General features: G+C 28.9%; 2 protein-coding genes across 4 annotated transcripts; one reads left to right on the top strand and one right to left on the bottom strand.

The window, feature by feature from the left end:
- The first annotated feature begins 3,409 nt into the window (after positions 1-3,409).
- Positions 3,410-11,959, top strand: LOC135927747 (tyrosine-protein kinase HTK16-like). 3 transcript variants are annotated; one of them, XM_065463905.1, is made up of 12 exons: positions 3,410-3,536; positions 3,580-3,912; positions 3,951-4,427; positions 4,470-4,601; positions 4,758-5,077; positions 5,291-5,837; positions 6,424-6,569; positions 6,776-6,910; positions 7,191-7,319; positions 7,699-7,790; positions 9,669-9,795; positions 11,565-11,959. In XM_065463905.1, exons 1-12 carry the CDS (start codon positions 3,524-3,526, stop codon positions 11,724-11,726), a joined length of 2,613 nt encoding a protein of 870 aa, XP_065319977.1. In that variant the 5' UTR covers positions 3,410-3,523; the 3' UTR covers positions 11,727-11,959. The 3 variants fall into 3 exon arrangements, with proteins under 3 accessions (XP_065319977.1, XP_065319976.1, XP_065319978.1); XM_065463904.1 differs by having other exon boundaries at positions 3,951-4,601; XM_065463906.1 differs by lacking the exon at positions 9,669-9,795 and having other exon boundaries at positions 3,951-4,601; positions 11,565-11,698.
- A 3,213-nt stretch (positions 11,960-15,172) lies between these two features.
- LOC135928287 (superkiller complex protein 8-like) lies at positions 15,173-22,111 on the bottom strand. The gene is made up of 11 exons (XM_065464706.1): positions 21,998-22,111; positions 21,930-21,957; positions 21,780-21,885; positions 21,638-21,723; positions 21,460-21,546; positions 17,451-17,599; positions 17,201-17,294; positions 16,869-16,962; positions 15,776-15,868; positions 15,488-15,566; positions 15,173-15,385 (listed from the first exon to the last, which is right to left on the bottom strand). Exons 1-11 carry the CDS (start codon positions 21,998-22,000, stop codon positions 15,266-15,268), a joined length of 939 nt encoding a protein of 312 aa, XP_065320778.1. The 5' UTR covers positions 22,001-22,111; the 3' UTR covers positions 15,173-15,265.
- Between the last annotated feature and the right edge of the window lie 830 nt (positions 22,112-22,941).

Raw genomic sequence — 22,941 nt, 5'->3', positions numbered from 1 at the left:
TTATTATTATTAGATGTAATTTGCATACATTCATTTTTTACTTAATTGTAAAATATGGAATAAAATGTGTTTAGTAAATATTTTGGTAATCAATTTCAAGACAAAAAATATATATTTAAAACTAAATAATTATAATATAAAAGACTAAATTTCACATAATATCACAATTTAAAAAAAAATATATTAATGTTAAAAATAATCATCTTGTGGGATAAGCGACCGATCTAATGTAATTAGCCTTGTGAATAGCTAAGACGATTCTTTGCATTAAGAAACAGTTTCCATGCCAGAACCAAGTTCCTTGAAAAAGAATAAAGCGCGATTCCCAAGATTGTTAAAGTTGTGGAAATTATAGCCATGAATATATATATATTTGTGAAATTTATGAATATTTTGCTATTAGAGTTTGATTGGAAGGAGCCAATGGACCAATCCAAGAGTAATCCCCGACCAGGAATGATTTCGTTTCCAAGGATTTGAGAAATCTCATTTGAACGTTTCCCATAAGATTAGAAAAGATTTGGAGGTTTAAGAATAAATGGAATTTTAGCTGTTCTCAAAGTTCTAGGTTAATCGAATTAAATAAATTATGTCTAAGAATCGACCCTTACAAAAATGACAATGAAGTTCATGTCTTCCATTACCCTAGACGATAGAACTGCAACCAGAGCAAGTGTGGGGTTAGGTTACTAAACAGTTTAAATGAATACGAATGGGTTAATGAGCTCATTTTGGTCTAGTTGTAATTGTAAATTAACTGATAAATAGTCAATGAACTCATGGCCAGCCATTAAGCAATGAGGAGAATGACTGTGATAATTGCATTGAGTGATTCAACACAACTTCCAATTATGGGCCTATCCCAGTCCTTCTGCCTATTCGTTTCTAAAAGTCGGTGATCAGCAATTATTCGGGAATAACACCATCATAGAAAGGATCAGGTTTTATAAAATGAAAATTTATAATATTTTTCGTTAATAAGCAACTAGATATGAAAGCAGTTAAGGCAAGATCAGAAGGAGATCCGATACCCGATCTACCATTCTTGGTAGGTAAAGAAGCTTGAGTCCAAGCTATTTCATTTAACTTTACACTATTTTCAATCAGGACTTTAATTCCATACTCATAAACACCTAGGAGTATGGAATATTTAAAAATAGGAGTTCATAATAATTGATACTGAAATATTATAGAAATTTTTCAAGAGAAAAAAACATTATGTTAGAGGATAAAGGGAAATAAATCCGCCAACTCAAAAAGCGTATCAGGAGTGGTTTGAAGGAAGAAAGAGATTGTTGTGTTACCTAACAGGGGGATTAAATGATTTAGTTCCTCTTTGGTTCAAATTTGATGATGAGTGAATTAGGTTCAATTGATTTGAGAGGGATGAATTAGAATTTTCAGGATTGACAGAGAGTCTAATGGTGCTCACCGCCTTCATGATTAAATTCACAGCTTTATTGAGATGGAAGGCTGAAAAAATGAAGCTTAGTACTTTATTCGAAAAGATATAATTTTAGCAACTAAGCGTCAAAATGTAGAACCTATTCCAATTGGCCGAATATCATTATTGGGTTATTGACAAGTCAATTGGAGAAACGAAGCTAGGTCTTCATCTTTTGAAATTTTATTGCAAATATTTGTTGTTTTAGTAAGAATGGGAATTTGTGAGTGAGCATATTGAGGGGAAAATGATGCCCTGGATAAATATAGAGCCGATACCATCGAGGCTATGTGGTGAATCTCGTTAAAAGGAAAGGATAGCCTTCCTCACTTCTTCAGGAGTAAATTGAAAGCCATATATAAAGTGAGGTTAAGGGGAAATTGAGATAATTATTCCTCTTATGTTAAGATTGTCAATTTTTTTGAAAATTAAATTGGCCTTTATCTCAATCGGTTAGGATTTTTTTTGTGAAAAGAATGATAAACATAGGATGGAAAATCCTTGGGAAATAGGGATTTCAGGATTTCCATCTGCAATATTTGTCGAGGGATGCTGACGAGCGAGGGTCTTGTGTTCATGATCATATGGGGCGATAATGGATGCTGCATCCTTAATTTGCTGAGTTATGGATTTATGCGAAGTAGTTTTATCGGGCACCCTGAAGGTGTTATAAGCTTAAAAAGAATTTAAGCCATTTATTCAGCCAAAGTTTAACAAAAGGGAAAATATATAATCTCCGAATGATTTAGCAAATAGCAATCTTGTACATTAGAGGATCCTTGAAATGATATCTGGCTAATAGTCGAGAAAAAAGTCTGAGAAGCAGGCATTTGAATGTGAAGAGGAACAAAAATTCCTGGAGGAATAATTGATTGACTGACAAGGAGCAGTGGTGCAAAGCCAAAATGTGGACATCAGACTGAAAGTGGTTCATGAACTTGACATATCATACCTAATATGTATTAATTTCAGACATGAAAGATAGATTTGTGAAGAAGACAAAAAAAAATATGGCTAAGTAAAAATTTTGAATAACGCAGAATAGTTGAGGGATATAACATCAAGTTATGGAGTAGCGAATATAATGACCCAAACGGTGGTGACTACCATAAAAAGGGCAGAGAAGTCCAATATCATATTTTTTAAATATTGGACTGTTTAAAAACAGAAACTTTGACGAAATTGGAGAAATTTAAAGTTGTGAAGGAATAAGTAATTTTTTTAGTTATTATAAAATTTAAACAATAGATCTGAGTCCACTTCAAAATATTTTTTAATTAAAGTTCTGTACAACTTAATCCAAATGTCAATCCAACTCTGAAAAATTGAGTTGAGTAATAAGATCGGTCTATATGGGGGTCTAGTTTCTAATATGTGAATATATTCTGTAATTAATAGTTACTTTTATTAGTTTTGTAAGATTATAGATATACTTAAAATTGATAACGTTGATAAATCATTGTTTTTTTTATTATTAACATATTAATTAAATATCATAAATATAGGATTCTAATAAGAAACAAGTAGAGCAATGATATATATATATATTATCATTAAAGTAGAGCAAAAAATATGACGCTCAATATGAAATATGTCTTTCATTATTACTTTGTTCAGCGTTATTTTAGTTGTTTGATAGAATTAAATTGTCTATCAAGTAAAACATTTATATATCTTAGTCAGTTCTCACCTATACTTCATAATATAGTATCAATACAATGTAATATAATATAGCGCATAAATTTTGTACGTGTACAATTTTTCAATGTAAACATCTTTAAAGAAAACTTTCCCACTTATTGCACACAACCTATAGGTATATTTTCAGATAACGTAAAGTAATATTTTCAAAAATATTTTCTTCCATCCATATCATATGGTTTTTTCATTTTTTAAATGATAAAACTTAAGGAGCTATTGACGAAACCATTATCAAATAATACAATATGGATTGTTAAGGAATTACTGCAAAAATATAAATTAGAAATATTACTTAAAAATGAAAAAGAGTATGTTTATGAATTATTATCTGATTTAAGTTGGTATCATGGCAATATAGGTAGAACAACTGCTGAGAGCATGTTAAGAGAAAGTATTAATATTACTTTATATAGCATATATTTTAATAATATTAGGGATATATGAGAATGGATATTTTTTAATTAGGAATAGTATATCAATTGAGAATGAACTTGTACTCTCTGTTATTTATAATTGTAACATTTTACATATCCCAATTATTCAACATCAATTTGGGTTAACTTTTCAGTTATATGTTGAAAATAGTAAAAATGAAGTAGCAGCTAGTGAATCCATCCAGGGCATTGAAAAATGTGTTCAACATTACCAAGAATTTCAATCTATCTTACCTTGCCAATTGTCTAAATATTTTGTAGCTGGTAGACCTCCTCCATCACATTTATGCAAATTTTCATTTAATAGACTGACTCATATTTTTTCATTTTCAGGTATATAAATATAAAATACATTATTAAATAATATTTAGGTGACGAAACTTTGCTACTTGCAATATTAAAACAAACAAAACCAAATTTAAATGAACTACAATCTTTATTAAATTCAAAGTCTTTAGATGGATCTACTGTCTTGCATTTAGCTGCAAAACATGGACATAGATCTATTTTTTTTGCTATAATTCAATACATTTATTTATTGCTCAATGTTAACAAGGCACAACAGACTCCACAAGAAATAATGGCTCATTCTTTTAACATTATATATGATATATTGAGTGCAAGGGACTCTCTTGGTGATTCAATATTCCATATATTATGCAAGCATTCAGATATTATTATTCTAAGTGCACTTTTAGATAAACAAATCTTGAGAGAATCATTAAATTTTGATAAAAATTTTGAGGTAAAAGTTATTACTAAAGAAGACTTTTTGAAAAGGGATTCTTTTAGTGCCTTACTATCAAGCATCTTTATAAAATTGCTTCAACAACCCAATCCTTTTACAGGTAATTTTCCACTTCATGAAAGTGCTATATGTGGCAATTTAGAATGTATTAAAATGCTTCTCACTTTTGTCAAAGTTGCTATTGACCCACGAAATTTTTCCAAAGAAACTCCTATGGACTTGGCCATCAATAATGGCCATACACAATGTGCGGATTATTTAGAACGCTCTCGAAGTATTGAGTATATAATTAATTTTTTAAAATATCTTTGTGAAATAATTTGAATGTTTTTAGAAGCTATTAATTTAAAATGGTACTTGGTTTAATTATTATCACATAGATAGTATAATTTTGAATTATCATATACCTTTTTTTGTTACACATAAATAGGTCTTAAGAGAACAGAATATAATGTCCAACTAAAATCCCATACCCAAAACAGTATTAATAATAAGGGCCTTAATAATAAAGAAACGAATGAAACTTTTCATATCTCTTCAAACGGAAATAACATCACAAACGATATTAATCCATTTAGTTTTCACGGGATCGATAGATTGAAGGCTGAAGATATTTTGAACTCTCAAAATGGGGAAAATGGAACGTTTCTTATTCGTACAACATCTGACAGCACACAACGTGATATGTGTGATCACGCGCTTAGCTTGAGTTACGAAGGAAACGTGTTTCATTTTAGGATAGAATTTTCGGTATCAACGTTTAAATCATTAATTAGGCTCAGTTTATAGTAACTGCGTCATTAAAGAAAGAACCGCAAGCTGTATAATGTAGCATTTTCTATTTGGTAAACGACGTGATGTTGCACCATTTATGTGGTTATTATAACCGAGGCCTAATACATTAACATTTCTGATCTTTTAAAAAAACTTATACAACTCTTTTCTCTCTTGCAAATTTAAAAGTTCAACTATTACAGCATAGAAGGCGGTCCTCTGTTCGCGAACTTTAAGGACATAATAGATCACTACAGCCGATTCTCTGATGGGCTTCCTTGTCCTCTAACTAACCAAATTACCGGCACCTTCTCAAATGTATCAAAATGTTTAGCCAACGATTCACCAAATATTTTTGAAAATATTGAAACTAACCAAACAAATTTGCAATTAAAATCTATTGATGTCAAAAATAATGCAACCGAATCTATCAATCATAAAAGAAATTTTAAGGTTTATTCAGAGAATTCGGCAAATATTGGTGCATCGGCAATTATTAATCGTGGCATCCACAATATATCGATTCAAAATAGTGGTGAAGAAAGGGCGAGAAATGGATTTAAATTTACACCAGTAACTGTTTATAAAGACCCGAATATATTAGAGGATAATCTTGAAAATACCGAAAGCATATCAATCAAAAATAATGGTTCAAAATCACAGGCCGATAAGAAGAGGAGCCATTTTTTCAAAGATATAGAATGTCGAAATATAGAAGCCAGAAATTTGAAATTGGGTATATTAATTATTAAAAGTTTTTTTTCTTTCGCGACATTTAGGAATTTAATATCGGTTTTAAGATTTTATTAAAATTTGAGTTAAATGGGGAAAATAAAGTGGCGTTTGATTGTCTATCAAGCTGCTCGCATGTTTTTTTAACGCTAGTAATTCCATATGATGATAATCCCGGCCCAGAAATTCCGTTTACCTGACATGCACAGATTGACGATTCATTCATTAAGTTGCATATAAAAGTGTCGTACAAATCAGCTGGTGATACGTCATGGTTTCCCGTATAAGAATTATTTAATGAATAAATGAAACTCTGATCTTATTTTTATAGATCATATAATTTTTATATAAATTATTTACATGGAAAACCAAAATGCGTATCAACAGCTGATTTGCATTGATACACAACTCATTTAAATGGGTAAATCGTTAGTCTAGGTAGTATTCTATGTCATTGATATTACCTCCATCAGTCACGCCATTTTTAAATGTATACATGCTTATTTTTTTACTTCACTAGAGAGTTTTAAATATTAATTCTTCTTCTTTTATTAATTATCTTATAGTTCAAATATGATTATCATTTATAGATTGTGAAATAGGTAGCGGAGAATTCGGTTCCGTTTTCAGGGGTAAAATATGTGTCGGTAAAGCGAATTGGTCACCCGTGGCTATAAAGACGCTTCACCCGGATTACTATCCTGCGGATAAAGAAAACTTTTTGAGTGAAGCTAAAGTTAAATTAAAATATATTTTATATATCGACTGGAAAAAATAATTGGATTGGTGTTTCTTGAAAAAATAGTTAAAAAAATTAAACAAAAGTATTAGGAAAGAAAGATAGAAATAAAGGAAAATGATTTTATGAAACTATGGCTCAGAATATTAGTCTATACCTTAAATTTACAATTATCGTTTTAAAAAATTGAATATTTCTGACAGGTCATGACAGAATTGGTTAACGATCACATAGTTAAATTCTTAGGCATTTGCACTTCGGCCTCCTCCATTATGATGATACAAGAAATAGCCGAATTTGGCTCCCTTTGGGATTACATTCCTGCCAATGTCTCAAAGGTTTTTAATAAATTTAGCATTTTAAAAATATATCATAATGAAAGGAACGATTTATATAAAATATTTAAATAGATAAATCGTTTTACCCGTAACTTATAATAGCTTGAAACTAAAGAAAGAACGAAAAGAAATTAGCTAATTCACCCTTTTAACATGTAATTGATTGTTTTAACCTGTATTAGATACTTTTATACCTTTTAACAACAAATTTTAGTAATATAGGAATAAAAGCCAATAATTACCTCTTTCTAATTTTATTTGTGTTATATATATTTGCAAGATAAATGTTGGCTATGATTTTCCAAATTGGGCGTTTCAAATAGCTAAGGGCATGAGTTACTTAGAATCAAAGCATTTCGTACACAGGGATTTGGCTGCCAGAAATATTCTAGTGTTTACTCACGAAAAAGTCAATTTATATTTTATTTTTTATTAAATTACAAATTTTTAGTACTTTTTGATTAAATTACCCCGCTCGCATTATCAATAAAAAAAATATCATATATTGCATAATAACTACTATATTAGTATTCCAGATTCAATTTTATAGTCAGTCAGCCATTCTTAAAAAATAATGTTTATAATTCTGCACTTGGCACTATATGATTGGCATATAATTTTTAATCCTATTTAAAATTTGATGCCGGAAAAAGGCCGAAATGATATATCCATGTCTCATGGTCCCCAAGCTTCGCTTTTAGAGGGGAAATCCATTTTGCTTCATGCTTTATTCTTACCACCTTTTATTTTACTCTAAATTATATTAAATCCTTAATAACATGATTTAGGTGAAAATAACCGATTTTGGATTATCAAGGGTATTAGCTCTAGATAGCAATTATTACAGATCAACCACTGGTGGCAAATGGCCCATAAAATGGTATGCGAAAATGATTTGATAGTTTAGATGATTATTTTTTTTTATTAAGTCGATCACAAATTAGCAAATAATTTGAAATTTTTTTATTTATTTTGAAAGATTTTTATGCATTAAAGTTAAACAAAATAAAATATTTTTTAAAAAATTATTTTAACATTTTGTAAAGTTTGATCGAAAATCTCTGTTCTTCAAAAATATACCGTTATATATATCAGAGACCTTGTAGAGGTGCCATTAGCACGGCCCATCCTTGATTTTTTTAAAATATATTATATTCACTTTAAATTTTTATAGCTAATAATGGTGATTTAAAATATTTGGTTTTAAAATATACGCCCTGGCCTGGGTATTTTTAAAAAAAAATTAAATCCGGGTCAGATTTAGGGATGGGCCTGCAGGTTTTTGATATATATAGAGAATAATTTTTTTATTTTCATCTTATAACTTTCTTTATTTTCAATATATCTCATGTCTTTTATTTATTCGAACAAGCAAAGGTATTTTTACGTCCTTCCCGTTCCGGTCAAAAATATTGTTCCGTTACGCCTTTGTTCCAGCTTTCGGAACGTTCTTAGAAAAATATATTAAAAAAATTTTTTTTTAAATCTACACATTTTAATTAATTTTTATTTAATCATTGAATGAATTAATTATTAAATCGAAGCAATAATATATTTTCTAAAAAATTATCTATTTTATATTGGGTGGTTTTAGTATAAATTTGAGTGTCTAAAAACAACGTTCAACACATACCTAGCTCTGGATGATTTTTTGTTACTATCAAAAATAAAATTGTCCATTTAAAATTTTATTTACTAAGAAAAAATTAATTTTATAAAAAAAAAAATAGTTAAATAAATATTTTAAATTTAATAAAAATATTTCCCCTCTTTTTAATTTTTTAATCTACTACTTGTTTGCTGGTTGTTATCACTTTGCTAGTAATGCATAGTTTAATTTGACTAATGATTATTTATTATTATTAAAAAAAATTATAAAAGAAAATATAAAAATTTTTATTTTTTTAATTATAGAAATAAATAAGAAATTTATATATATTTTTAAAAGCGTTTCAGGACAGTTCCAGAATATATGTTCCGGTTCCGTTCCATGTCCCTGATTTCGAATCATTTATTTTATTTACATATCAACATTTTATAAGATTGGCTAGAAAATTTTGGTTTATTTTGGGTAAAAAAAATGTTCATACAGAATTTTGGCTATTTTTTAAAAAAATTAATTATTTATTTCTTATTTTGTCATTATAACTTTTCTTTTTTAAAATTTCTTTCATATTTTTCAAAAAAATAAATAACTAAATTAGTCACTTTCCCTTGAAAAATCGAGCACTGTATAAATTATGAACGTTTTTTTACCATAAAAGATCTGAGGGTCACTTAAATTCAACAAATTTACCCTTTTTAAGACACATTAAATATCTAATAACGGAATTCCTTAGTCAATATTCTATATATTACACCCCGTAACACAGGAGTAGTGATAAATCCCGATGTTATATATATTTTTCATATAATATTTAATATATGGAAAAATGGACGTTTTCATATAGTAGCCTAGTCATCGATGAGAGACTTCAGCAATCGCATAGATCTAGTTTCGAATCCATCAAGAACCATATTTTTCTTAAGCCAATTAGGTAATTCTGTATTACTAGGTTTAATATATAGAATATCAAAGGCCATCACGTTATTTCGCATTTAAATATTTCAAAAATGTATCTTATTCTTATTATATTTATATAAAATTTGGTCTTTGTTTAACAAATGTAATGAGATTTATCACTATCCTTAGCCCTGCAAATAGATATTTATAATAATGGTTCACAAAATATATAATAAATTCATTATATAAAAAAAGGTATGCCCCAGAATCGATTAATTTCGGGAAATTTTCACACTTAAGTGATATATGGAGTTATGGAGTAACTTCATGGGAAATATATTCTTTTTCTTCTCCCCCTTACGACGAAATGTCAGGATTGCAAGTTTTATTATCCATATACTTTTTTTGATTGACTATTCTTCTAATATCTGGCATTTTTAAAAATGATTCATAAAAGGGCGCTTAGTAAATATTAAGATATCAGTCCTTTAATTTTACTCCACTCGACTGAGGCTCGCGCGAATACCTTTCGCTCCGCCCTATAAAGAAACACGAAAAAGAATTACACGCTTATATCCTGATATTTTATATTTATGCTCCGACTGGAAGGAAGGACAATATTTACCTTATGTGCAAGGATTGAAAAATTTAGTGAGAACTGAGGTCCCCTACTCCTAGTAACGAAAACAACAATTTCTCAAAATATAAAATACTCTCGAATTTGATCCTTATGCGAAAGAGGACCCGTAGAACTGAAATATCGCCTTAATAATAACAAACTGCCACATCTTATACTATAATATTCACACTAAGCTATTTGAATTCATAAGGATCGTCCCCATTTTCACATATCATAGTATATGGCTGTGAATCTAATTAAAAGGAGTGATTATTTTTCCACCTAATAAGACTCTTTGACATTGATCTGATGTATATAATCTGTGTTTAGCGCATAAGACATTTTATCAACAATAAAAAATTTAGCTATTTAACTATTATTAAGTGATCGAAACATCTGCTATTGTTTAATACCTTCTTTTTATACGCAATGGGCTTTCAATCTTAAGATTCAGGATGCTTTATATATTTAAGTGTTTCAATGCACGCCCAAAGCCTTGACCTGGTTAATCCACCATTATGTATAGTTTTTATGTTAGATTCTAAGCATGCTAGTTACTATAATTTTGTGATGAATTTTTTAATGCTAATTTTATGTACCCACGTTCTTCCTTATATAAGAGTATATCTAGATATATATTACATGCGTTTGTCCATCTTGTCTTTGCGCATGCATTTGCTCATATAGACAATCTGGATTATTGGTATATAATGATTCCGTTTCTTACTAAAACTATTTCAGAGTTCGAATTTGTTAAATATCTTAAAAATAGTTTGCATACCCCATTTACTTTAGAGAGCGGACATTGTTTTCAATTTAAAATGATATTTTATGAAATTTTAGATTTTCGCAGAATTTCTAGAATTAATTAACGGGGCCCTTTCTGCTTCTATTATAAGTTGTACTGATATTGGTGGCAAATTCTTCTATTATGGGTGATGTCGTTAGTGTAATGTAACGATCTCTCATGTGTATACTGTTAAGGTCACAGGATAATCTGATTACTAGTTCTGCTTTGGGTGTTAGCGATATTGAAATCGATTAACGCTACCCTCTGGTGTTTCGTTCAAGAAAAAGTTTAGGTCCTTATATTTATATTGATATCATTATTTTCAATTTATCGACTATAATTTCAGCTATACAACAGCTTGATCGCGTCCTTCTGCATTGTTGATGTGTATTTTATCTTTTGGGACGTTGTTTTCTTTACTCGGAGAAATATCAGGGACCTCAGCTCTCTGCCTAAATGTTTTAATTTTTGCATCAGTTTTCCTCTCTACACATCGGATCTACTGATAAATCAAAACCATACCAGGATATAAACTTGTCAATATCCTTCATGCCTCTTTTGTGGAACGGCGCTAACGAAAGCAGCGCGGATTAATTTATAAACTCGATCAGATAGATTTCAATATATATATATAAATTTCATTTTGAGAAACCTAGTGGTGATAAAAATGTCCCGTTCTTTATCAATTTTTTTTTCTCGAAATATCTAAAAAATTACACTTTTATAAATTATTAAATATTAGGTTATAAATTCCATCGAAAAAGGCTACAGACTACCAAAGCCGGATAAATGCGAAAAGGAAATATACGATATTATGTTGAAGTGTTGGTCAGCCAGAAGTTCGAACAGGCCTACCTTTTCACAACTAACCCATTTTTTTGAGCAAAGATTAAGGATAAAATAAACTATCTCTAATGAAAAAAATAATCATAAATGCAAGCATTAAACAAAATTAGAATCTCATAAATTATTAAGATAATCTTTCCATTATTATTTTATAAAAACGTTTCCATTGCATTTTAATATTAATTTGTTACTAACCAACCATCACACCAATAATTTATATATATTTTTAATTTAAAAAAATGACGCATTTTTTTAAATTTAACTTTTAACTAGGACTTGATTATTACGTTAAAATCATTCAAAATCCTGAACATTGTCATTTTCACTTAATTGTTAATTTAACGATGGACAGAATTTTTTTCCACTTTAGATTATTATAACTTAATTAGTAAAGAAGAAAGTTCCCTCGATTTTATTCCATGAAGATTATTTTAAAAAAATAAATCATGACTATATTTTTATTTTATGACATTTTACAACCAACATTTACCTTTTTATGGTATAGATTATAATTTTATAAAATAAAAATTTTTAAATAAGAGCTCAATCAAACAAAATATTTCATTTAATAAAAGAAACAGATTTTTTTAAAGATATTGTCGATCAAAGAAGTGCTCAGAAATTTTTTCATTCAAGATCAAAAAATCTCCTAAGGCTAGATATAATATCCGTTATTTGGCTCCTCGAGCGTTATATATTTAGTAAAAGTAGAAATCATTCTACTGAGAGTTTTTTCTCCTTGAATGGTTTACTTTCTATTGTTATCATATAACCTTTGGATATATTGATCTGGATTTTCTTTTCAGCAGCTTCCAATTGCTTAATTAAGTTTCCGCAAAGCTTTATACCTAATCATCGAATAGTTTCTAATATATAAACTAGTATCGTCACTAGGCAGATGGTTGAGCCACCCTCCCCTCTCCCTAATTTTTTTATATCCCAAATGTAATTTTGATAATGTTAGCTAAAAATTATAATTTTGGATAATGTTAGCTAAAAAAGCAATTTTGAAATTTTTTTGAGTCCCCTGAGACTGTAAAAGCCAGGACGCTCATAGTATAAACATGACAAAAATTAACATTAACCATTAACTCTTATAATTTAAAATATGTTAATACTTAGTTATTGAATAGTGAATATGGTTGTCTTGAAAATTTCTATTAATTATTTTTATGTTAATTTATTAAGTTTCTAAAATAGCTTATATAAATTTGAGTGAGGTACAAGTTTTAAAATATAAGATGAGCTATTCCCCGCCTAACTACTCACGTTATTGAATAAGTTTTGCACAAGGCTTAATAATTTTTGGTTGGATAAGGATTGATTGAGATCATGTTTTTGTTTCTAGCCTTACAAATTGGTTTTCTTTTCCGTTATTAACGTTATCCATTTATCTACAAGTAAATGCTAAACAAAAATAATATATAAAAGAATATATTGCACTCATCAGCTGTTAATATACATATTAGTATTATTCAACTATAATTGATTGTTGGATACATGTCTATAAAATACTGCTAGTATAATAATAAATAATTATAGTGAACCAATTTTTATGAATTATAACTTATTAAGTAGATGATAGGGCTTGTAAAATTGAAAGCTGTTAATTTGAAAGATTGAATATATATAATAATTTTATTGTTAAATGCCTGCATGCGATTCTGTACAAACCCGAATATTGTGAAATCAATACAATTCCAATTAACCTTTTGATTTTAACCATATCTACTTGAAAAATTTACCGCATTTGGACTCTCCCATTGGTAAGATGTCAGTTAATTATATTTTTAGCAATGTTGAAAGAGTCATTCTTAGTGACTGTAAAAAATCAAGTTTTCAGATATAGCTTGAATCAAGCTACACTTCCTTCCAAACATGGATCTTGGTGTAAAATCCCCACTGTCGATTTCAATTTGTACGTTCATTGCTAGCCACCTACAAGCATGTAGATTAATTGTACATCTGTCTGTCAGTCCACGATCCCTTTTTGAAAACAGATAGGATGAAGTGTTGAAAATCCGTCACAACCACAACCCTATTTTCGATCTCTGTAAAGCAAAAGGAGTGGTCCTTATTTCGAGTCTTTCACCCTTGGTTAGATCCACATTCATTGAACTTATCAAGGCTCGGGGATATAAATTTTTAGATGTCATTCCATCTAGTAATTTCAAAATTGTACAACCAGGAGCTCAGCTATGCTGTATGTAACTGGTTCAACATTCCTTTTTCATTACTATATAAATGCAGCTAATACGATACTGACGATGACAATATGGCGCTGCATCCTTTACATTGCAATCGTAATCCCGGTTGGCAAACCCGACACTCGAGGTGAAATCAAATCATATCTCATGCACTTAGGTCTGGCTTTCCTACCTCATTAGAGCCTTCTTTCCCGGTGGTAGACGTGATGAAATCACACTAATTCCATGATCATAAGGAAAGTTTCTATATTAGATTTTTCTTGTCTGAACATGAACTCCGCTTCCAATTTTAACAAAAACGCTCTGAACAGAGCACAAATTTTTAACATCGCCAATAATTAGAATTACATATTCGTACCAATCATTTGCTCCACTTTAACAACATATGGTGATTTGGCTAAAATGTTTTATCAAGATGTCATTAACAAATCAGAAAAAAATTCTGGGTATCCGTATCCTCGTGAAGGCTTTTATTTAAGGCAGAAGATCGCAATAGCCATTCTTAAGGCTAATTATGTTTGTTTCATTAATTCGATCTCTCCTGATTATTAGGAGTTTTTTTTGAATAAATGTACTGGTTTATGTAGCTGTAATATTTTCTAACAATATTATATTCGCCGGGGTGGCCCAGTGATGTGTGATGTATGCTTGTAAACCGAAGATCCAGGTTCAATCCTGGTAAGGAACTAAAAAATTTCGGGTCTTTTTTCGATGATGGATGGGATTAAACATATGATATAATAAATTTCTGAGCTGATAAATGCCACTCCGGTAACCGACAGGCTTAGACAAACGGGTGCTAGGATACTTGTCTAATAAACCAAAAAAGACGGCCAGCTGAATTCGTGGGTCAGATGATAACGATTTCTTCGCCAGCGCTAGGATGATGGTGACCTCGGGGGCCGCTCAAGCTCAATGTCTACCAATACAATGGACTTAATAACGATACTCCAGTGGAAGATCCATCGGGATTGATACTCCAATGGGATATCTGTCGATTTGATAATTCGGTGTGAGGAATACTCTGGTGGGATATCTGGTCGATATTGATTTGATACACCGGTGGGAGATCAAGATACTTTGGCCTCGATAGTGATACACCGGTGATAGATACAAATGAAATCGATCAGAAATACAAATATAAAAATAGAGAGCATGAGTAATAATAAAGTGGAGATGTAGCTTACCACCAGAAAAGGTGAAAGCTAAACGGAAAAATATTTATTATATATTTTCCATTTTTTATTTCATTTTGTTATTATGATTTGTTCTAACTATTATATACTTATAATTAATAAATAAATTGTAATGATAATGAACGAATATATTTTACAGAGAAAATAAAAATTGCTTATATATTATAATTCGTTTTTTTGGTAATCTTTTCTCCTCATTTTTTCTTTCCCATTCTGTTAGATCTATCTAGGGAACATTCGTAGATATTTATGCTTCTGTCATCCGAAACTGATACGGCCCGATTGCCCATAGAATTAAATTTAGCGGACCAAACCTATTTTAAATAAAAAAACTATATTTTGAAATAATAGTTTTAGAAATATTTTTTCAAATCTTAATAATAACAGCTGACGTATATATTTTAAACTAAAAAAACTTGATCTGTATGCTCGCAAATGGAATGAACGCATCTTTTGCCGGCAACATCCCAAAATTTTATGGTTTTATCTGAAGAACTATATAATTTTATTAGAAAATGTATAAGTGAATTATTCCATAAAAACCCGAATTGTTGAGCAAAACGCTTTTAAAACACGTTAAATTAAGTATTAATCTTATCACCCCTTGAGCCATTGGAAAACCTCTAATTATTTAATAAGTATTTTCAGTCCTCGTTATAAATTTTAAAAAAATCAAATAATATTTTAAATTGTCTATAAGGAACCTGGAGATGAAGGAATTATTGTCGGATGAGAATGCGAGCGAAAGAATCCAGGAACTGTGACCAGATAGCCTCTCTACCAAATGGGCGTTTGGCCTTCAAAAACAAATTAAATAAATAAATTTAGATGCAACTAGCAAATATTTAGATTTATTGCTTCACAGTAAAATAGAAAATGAAATACAAAATATTCATATACTCTATAAGAGTAACGGTGCTCCTTGGGGTCGGGTGTTAAATCTCCGGGTTATGGGTTGGAGGTTAGGTAGGGTTAAAATTCCCTGTGGGCTATGAAAAAGAGCAACATTTAGCTTAACTACAAGAAACAGATGATATGTATGTCATGATCATTTATCCAGATTAGGATAGCTATTATAATATAAATTCTTAATATAAACAAGTGTCCTCATTATCATTTTCTTTATTTCAAGCCAAAAAGCAAAATTTCTTTTGTTTATATCCATCATTATTTTTTTTTTATGAATCATGATGCTTTTTTAATCTTGGGGTAAAAAAATTACCCATATTACCTTTGATACAATATTTTATTAATAAGCATAAGAATAATCTAATATTTCAGGTTTCATTGTGATTTATTTAAATGGGATTTATATAAAGCTAATTTTTCTAAAAAAGAATCATCACACAAAAATAAAGACTTTATTTTTTGTTATAAGAAAAATATTAGAATTATATTTTATATTATGCTCAAGATGTTCTAAAAAACAGGTGAATAAAGGACAGGGCTTAAAAAATTTTGTCTAACCTCTTCACCTTACCATTAACCAGGGACTTTCACTATCGGGAAGGGGAAGAGGGTTATGATGCAAGATCGCCATTTATATTAATTGACGGGGAGTATATGTAGAAAATTTTGACACTATCCTCATTTGCATAAAATTTTGAAGATCGGGGGTAGTTCTTGATTTCCTTTTTTGATAATTCATTTAGTAAGAAGGGATTAAAATCCTCATTGACTTATGAGATTTAGGAGCACCTGATATTAGCCTTCTATTTTTTTTAATTATAATTTTAGCAATAATGAAAATATAATAAGTTCTTTGATTTTTTATTAAAGTCTATGATTTTATCATACATTTCAAATATTTTTATATTTCCATCATCCGACCCACTGATCAGCAATTGGGAATCAGGCGAAAAGGCTAAGGTTCTGATAGGTTTAGCATGACCTAAATAAAACAAAATTGTGAGAAAAAACAATATTAGGCATTTTTGAAATATTATCTATGTATAGCAAAAGAAATATCATTGCAGATGTCCTTATATTTCAATCATAAAAAGATATTATTTACAGTTTCACGACGAAATTTAAAATTATAATTTATCTTATTTATATGTATCCAAGGCTTACTATCAGAATATCTTAAACAAAATTGTCTTTTACGTGATATCAATGATGTTATTTACCTTCAATGGTATGAAACAATTTTCCAGTATTCATGTCAAAAAAATTGATTATCCCATCATTAGATCCAGTGACCAGATATCTCCCATCAGGACTCTATATATATTGACGTTTTAAATAGAATTAATAATTTTAAAAAAAGAAAAGAAGAAAGACGGAATTTTAAATCTATCTTTTTTTTATTATATTAAAGTGAAAATTAAATTTAAATTCCTTTATTTTGTAAAAGATTAAATAATAAATATAATTTACAAAGACTAAGCTAAGAATAAATTTTCCTTTGGTATCAAGGGTATTTTCTTTGACTCCACTTTCAACATGATATAAATGAACTGTTCCATTATTATTTCCTGTGGCTAGAAGTCTGGAATCGGGAGATATTTTAATTGTCCAACATTCCACTAGTAAACATTTTAATCATTTGTTAAAAATGTAATCGAAATTTGGAAAAATGACATTATAATAATGTTAAGGAAATGGCTACACCTATATACCTTGTAGGGGTTACAGACGATAGTTATTCCACACTGGTCCTAGGATTGGTTAAATATTTGTCACCAATTTATAACCATTTTTATTATTTTAGAAATTAAATTTATGTTCCAAAGTATTATATGATCCTGTAAATTATTTTAAAAGAATTTAATTAATTATAAATATATAAAAAAATGACTTTGCTTCTCAATTGATTTGGGAACAGTGATATAAAGAAAAAATTTGCATTTTTCATCGTGATCAAAAGAGATGTTCTAATAATTGCCACAACTATCTATACTGAAAGACGCAGATGATCGCGCAACTTCTTATATGGCATTAGATATAATAAAGAAATTTGATTTTATTTTGAATAAAAGATTATCTATTACAATTTTAGCTTGTACAAAATTGAAAGCGATGTTTAAAGATATCGTTTGCAATTATGCAGATACTATTGGCAATGGAAGGCGTAGTGGAACTGGAGTATAAGATGATCTGCATCGAGCCTAATTTCCCTAGACCTGCCAGAAATTTAAAAAAATATTTGTCAGGTCTGGCCAGATCGTAATTATTTTTATTTGTACGAAAAGCTCGACCAGAAATAAAAATTGTTTGTACACCCGGACCGAATTTATTCAATAAAATAAAAAAATATTAGCACCTTGTTTCTTGTAAGAATCTAAAATATAATCCATTTGAAAAACTAATAATATCACATTTAAAAATTTAAGCCCGACCCGGCCCGACAGAAATTTCTTAAGGAAATATTAAGCCCGACCGAGTCCAACCCGAATTTTTTTTTACAATATACATCAACCCCGAAATCCGTTTGGGTCGGGCAGTGATTTGCAGATCTCTAGTATAATATATATAATTATCTCATTTTAAATTATTTATTACATAATGGAATCAGGTCAATAATGAAGCAATCGCGGTTAAAGAATTTTCCAATTTAAAAAGTGTATCATCCGAATTTGAAGATTCAAGGTAATGTAATAGGAAAAAATGGTAAATCTGTATTTTATATATTTATTCTGATTAAATAAAAGTATTTTATGTTTGATTAAACTTAGTGGCTATGCAATTAGCCAAACGTGTTAATGATAAATCAATGCTTTTAAAAATAAATAAACGAAAAAGACACGAATAAAAAAAATTGGTTTTATAGTCGTATCATTTTCACAATTATATTTATCGAATGTAATAAAATATAATATCAATGATGGTATATTTCTGTGGCTGAATTCTCGGTTAAATAGAAAATATATAAGTACCACCTTATTGGGGTAACAGAAAATAGCCAAAAGTCTTAAAAATATTTTCTTTACTTCAGTAAAATTATTTGTCAAATGTTTTTATATCTCAGGTCATTTACTAAAACTATCTATTAATGCTAGATATACATCTCGGTTAATTGGTCCGGAAAAATTTAAATGAATTCTTCCCCGTGGTTTATTTGCGGAAGGCCATTTCCCTATGATCGTTTTACTGCCAGGGTTATTTGTTTGACATAATTCACAATTCTTACCATGTAATTCGATGTTTCTTAATATTAGGTCACCAAACGTTCTCTTGAGCCAATAATTTTGTTTTAGTGCAACTCCCCATGATATTCACCTTGCCTCCATATCGTGAGTTCATTTGGACACTAGAAAAACGGTTTTAGATTTTTATCTATTATTTTGGCCACCCAATTGTAATGTAACGTGAAACTTTTGATAGTACTAGGTCATTTCTTTTGTGTGATTGATGATATTAGAAATATCATATGATAATATAATTGAACTTTTAAAAAAATTAATACTTGAAGAAAATTAATTTTATGCTGGAGATATTATTTTTTTCAAAACAGAAGAAAAGGAGAAACTATACAAACTATACCATGAATGGATGAAATTGATCTTATACAAAACTCGATAGTGAAAAACACTGATTAATTATTAATTTTCTACCAATCAATTTAATACCATACCATTGTTTGCAATAATAAATCATGATATATAATTTTATTTTTATAATTAACGGGTAATATACATTTACCTAGAATATCGATCATTAAATTATTATATATTTTAAAATAATATACGTTTTTGTTACTGGCATTTTTAAATGGTAAACATCTGCTATATTCAAAATGGAGACTGCCGAACCTGTGTCAATTAAAAAATTAATATATATTTTATTTATCAATAGTTCCACCTCAAATTTTTTTCGTGACACCTCTGAAGAATCCCAATCCTCAAAACTTTCTCGCTTCTTTTCTGGGACATCTATCGTTGGAATATATTCTTTCTTACCACTTTTTCATACTTTATGTAAATATCCTTAATACCACAATTATGACAAATTGCACTTAAATTTGACACTTTGGTTTTATAATCAACAATACCAAATAATTTTTGATACTGATTTATAGTCATACTTCCTCCTTGTCACTGTTTTTGAAATTTTATTCTTCTCATTTCCTGCAGATAATTTTTTATGCATTATCATTTCCATCGTCTCCATTGCTGTAGTGATTTGAAACAATTTTTTCCAATGTCAAGTCTGGAGTGTTGATTAACTTCATTAATATTTTTTCTTTCGTAATTTCCGATAATAATTTATCACGTAACACTGTATTATACATCACTTTAAAATCACATGTGTTTGCTTTTATCTTTAATTTAATATACTCTGTAATAGTTTCTCCTTTTCCTAATAAATTCCATCTTTGATAAATACACTCCTATCTTGCACTACTTTATATTGATTTTTTCCTTATGAAGCTTCCCATACCCCAAATTTTACAAACCCTGCACTATTGAACTTTAGTGAAAACAATGATTAATTAAGTATAACTTTGCAATTAATTTTGTCCAGTTATATATCTTTTACAAATCAATGTAAATACATCAATTAATCATAATACACAATTAATATATATTTGAATAACAATCAATCCTATTACCAATTGCCTTTCAAGGTTAATTGAATCTATTACACGAAGATACATTCCTTTTCCTTAAGAATGGCAACACCATTAGTAATAAGGTTATTTTCATCGACGTTAGTTTACAGCACTAAATATAAGTATATAATTTCTCTTTACCATACAATTTGCACCATAAATGGGGTATGTAGGCAATCTATATTTAGCACATAATAGGGCTATGCAGCCAAAACCCATAAAATTGAGAAAGAATATATCTTAAATATAATTTTTCACAATTTTGCAAATAAAAAAACTTAAATAATGATTTGCCCTTTAAATTACAATAAAAACATATTGTCCACTCTATGAATTTATTGTAATATACAGTTTGTACTTTCTAAAATATAATGCTGCATTACATGTTTCAACTTAGATAATGCAATTAAAAAAACAAGTTATATATCTTTTAAAGTTTTTAAAGATTTCACATTTTTAATAAAAATTAAGCTAGATTACTAGTGTTTTTATAATAAAAAATATATCCCTTAAATATATTAATTTATTTTTAAATTAAAATTTTAATTAGTAAGATTAAATAATATATTAGATATTTCTGTCAAATAATGTAAACAAAAAATATCTTAACTATACATTAAAATTATAAGCTAATCAACTAGAATGATAAAACTCAACATTAAATTTACAATTTCTTGGGAATTGATAAGGTGATACATTCTACTGACTAATAACAATGTACAAGAGTGTTATAGCCTACCAAGTAAATAACACCCTACAATGGTATGGTGTAGCCATGGCTTATGTATAGTAGATAAGAAAATGAATATAAAAAGATTATAACAAAAAATTAACTTGGTCCTGGTTCTAATATTTTCAACTCTTCTCCTGTCTCCAAATCCCAAAGTTTAATTATACCATCCAATGAAGTTGAGGCTAATACTTTAATACAATCATAAAATTGTGATTTTTTAAGAATATATGAAAAAATACATATAAAATAGAGCCAGCCAAATAAATAAAATTATATTACCAACTCCTGTTGCATCTATGTCAACAGAATGTACAGCCAATGAGTGTCCTTTCAGTATATGTTTTAAATTTAAATCATCATTCTTCCTAAACATGCAAAATTATTAAGTATAGAAATTAAAAAATATATATTTAACAATCACCATGTCCAAACTTTTACTGTTTCATCTAATGATGCAGTTGCAATATAATCTGCATCAGAGCTATCATTTTTTCCCCATGCTGTATCCCATATTCCATTTTCGTGTGCTAATGCAATTAAAATTAAGAATAATGTTATTATAATAAAATACCATTTTCTTTTTTGTATATTAGATTTACCTAAATTATATATAAATAATTATAAATTTTTAACTTTTACCATTTTAAATTTTAAATTTTTTGAAATCCAAACCGAACAGCAAAATTATTCTTTCGGAAAGATTACTATTATGAATATTGGAATATCAATTTTTTAAATTATTTCAATGGTTTGGGTTTTCCGGTGCAAGTAGATGCTACAAATGCATATAATAGAATACCAAGATTAAGGACCATATTAACCAAATTAAAACATTTTTCTTAATTTCTTTTTTTCTCTTTTAGGTTAATTTGCAATTGATATGAACATTAAATCTCAATATCGATAGTAATCATTAAGACTTACACTGAAGATTTTAAGTTTAAAATAGCCACCATCCACCCTTAAGGTAATTAAATTATTTAGTAGTTCTCGGGTATAAGCTGTTATTAGCCTATAGACATTTAAACTACAGTTCGGTTTTGAGTACAAGTTCCTACGGATTGCCCACAAACATGTTAAAGGATCTTCATTTTTCTACCCCTAAATTAAATATCCAGTTTGATGGATTTTGAGGAAAACCTAGCATAGCTCTGTTGCATCCACAACCAGAGGGCAAAAACTCTTTCATCACGTATCTCGTAAATTTATATCTCCTTTTATAATACACATAACTAAATCTCGCTGAAAGGGTAAGTTCCATTTATTTTGTTAAATTACAACTGGGTACATGGTTTATTAAAATCCGAAGGGTGGGCCTTCATAAAATTCACGTGGGCTAACTTTGGGCAGGTCTAAACCAACGTGTTAGATGGTATAAGCAGAGTTGTACATTTGCTCAAAATAAAAAGATCTTTGAAGATCGTAAAATTTGAAGATCTTTTATTTTTAAAAAATTTTGTGTAACGATCTTCAAAGATCTTCATGATATTTATTTTTTTACCCCTTTATTAAAAGCCCAGATGTTTTTCAATTTTATTAATATAATATTTCTTTTATGTTTTATACCTCTCCTCCTGCCTTGA

Source organism: Gordionus sp. m RMFG-2023, chromosome 4, assembly GCF_954871325.1.
Source record: "Gordionus sp. m RMFG-2023 chromosome 4, tfGorSpeb1-WG-v2, whole genome shotgun sequence".
In the NCBI taxonomy this organism is placed as follows: Eukaryota; Metazoa; Nematomorpha; class Gordioida; order Chordodea; family Parachordodidae; genus Gordionus; species Gordionus sp. m RMFG-2023.
Note: the sequence above shows the minus strand (reverse complement) of the source record. Positions and strands in the feature narration are given on the sequence as shown.

Bases quoted from the DNA above. Each gene is read 5' to 3' on its own strand.
- LOC135927747 (XM_065463904.1), top strand. The intron at 5,078-5,290 runs GTATCAACGTTT...CAAATTTAAAAG, and splicing joins ATTTTAGGATAGAATTTTCG to TTCAACTATTACAGCATAGA. The intron at 7,791-9,668 runs GTATGCGAAAAT...ATATAAAAAAAG, and splicing joins GGCAAATGGCCCATAAAATG to GTATGCCCCAGAATCGATTA.
- LOC135928287 (XM_065464706.1), bottom strand. The intron at 15,869-16,868 runs GTATGATAAAAT...TTGTTTTTGAAG, and splicing joins AATATAAAAATATTTGAAAT to GCCAAACGCCCATTTGGTAG. The intron at 15,567-15,775 runs GTTCCTTATAGA...AAAATTATATAG, and splicing joins AATAATTCCTTCATCTCCAG to TTCTTCAGATAAAACCATAA.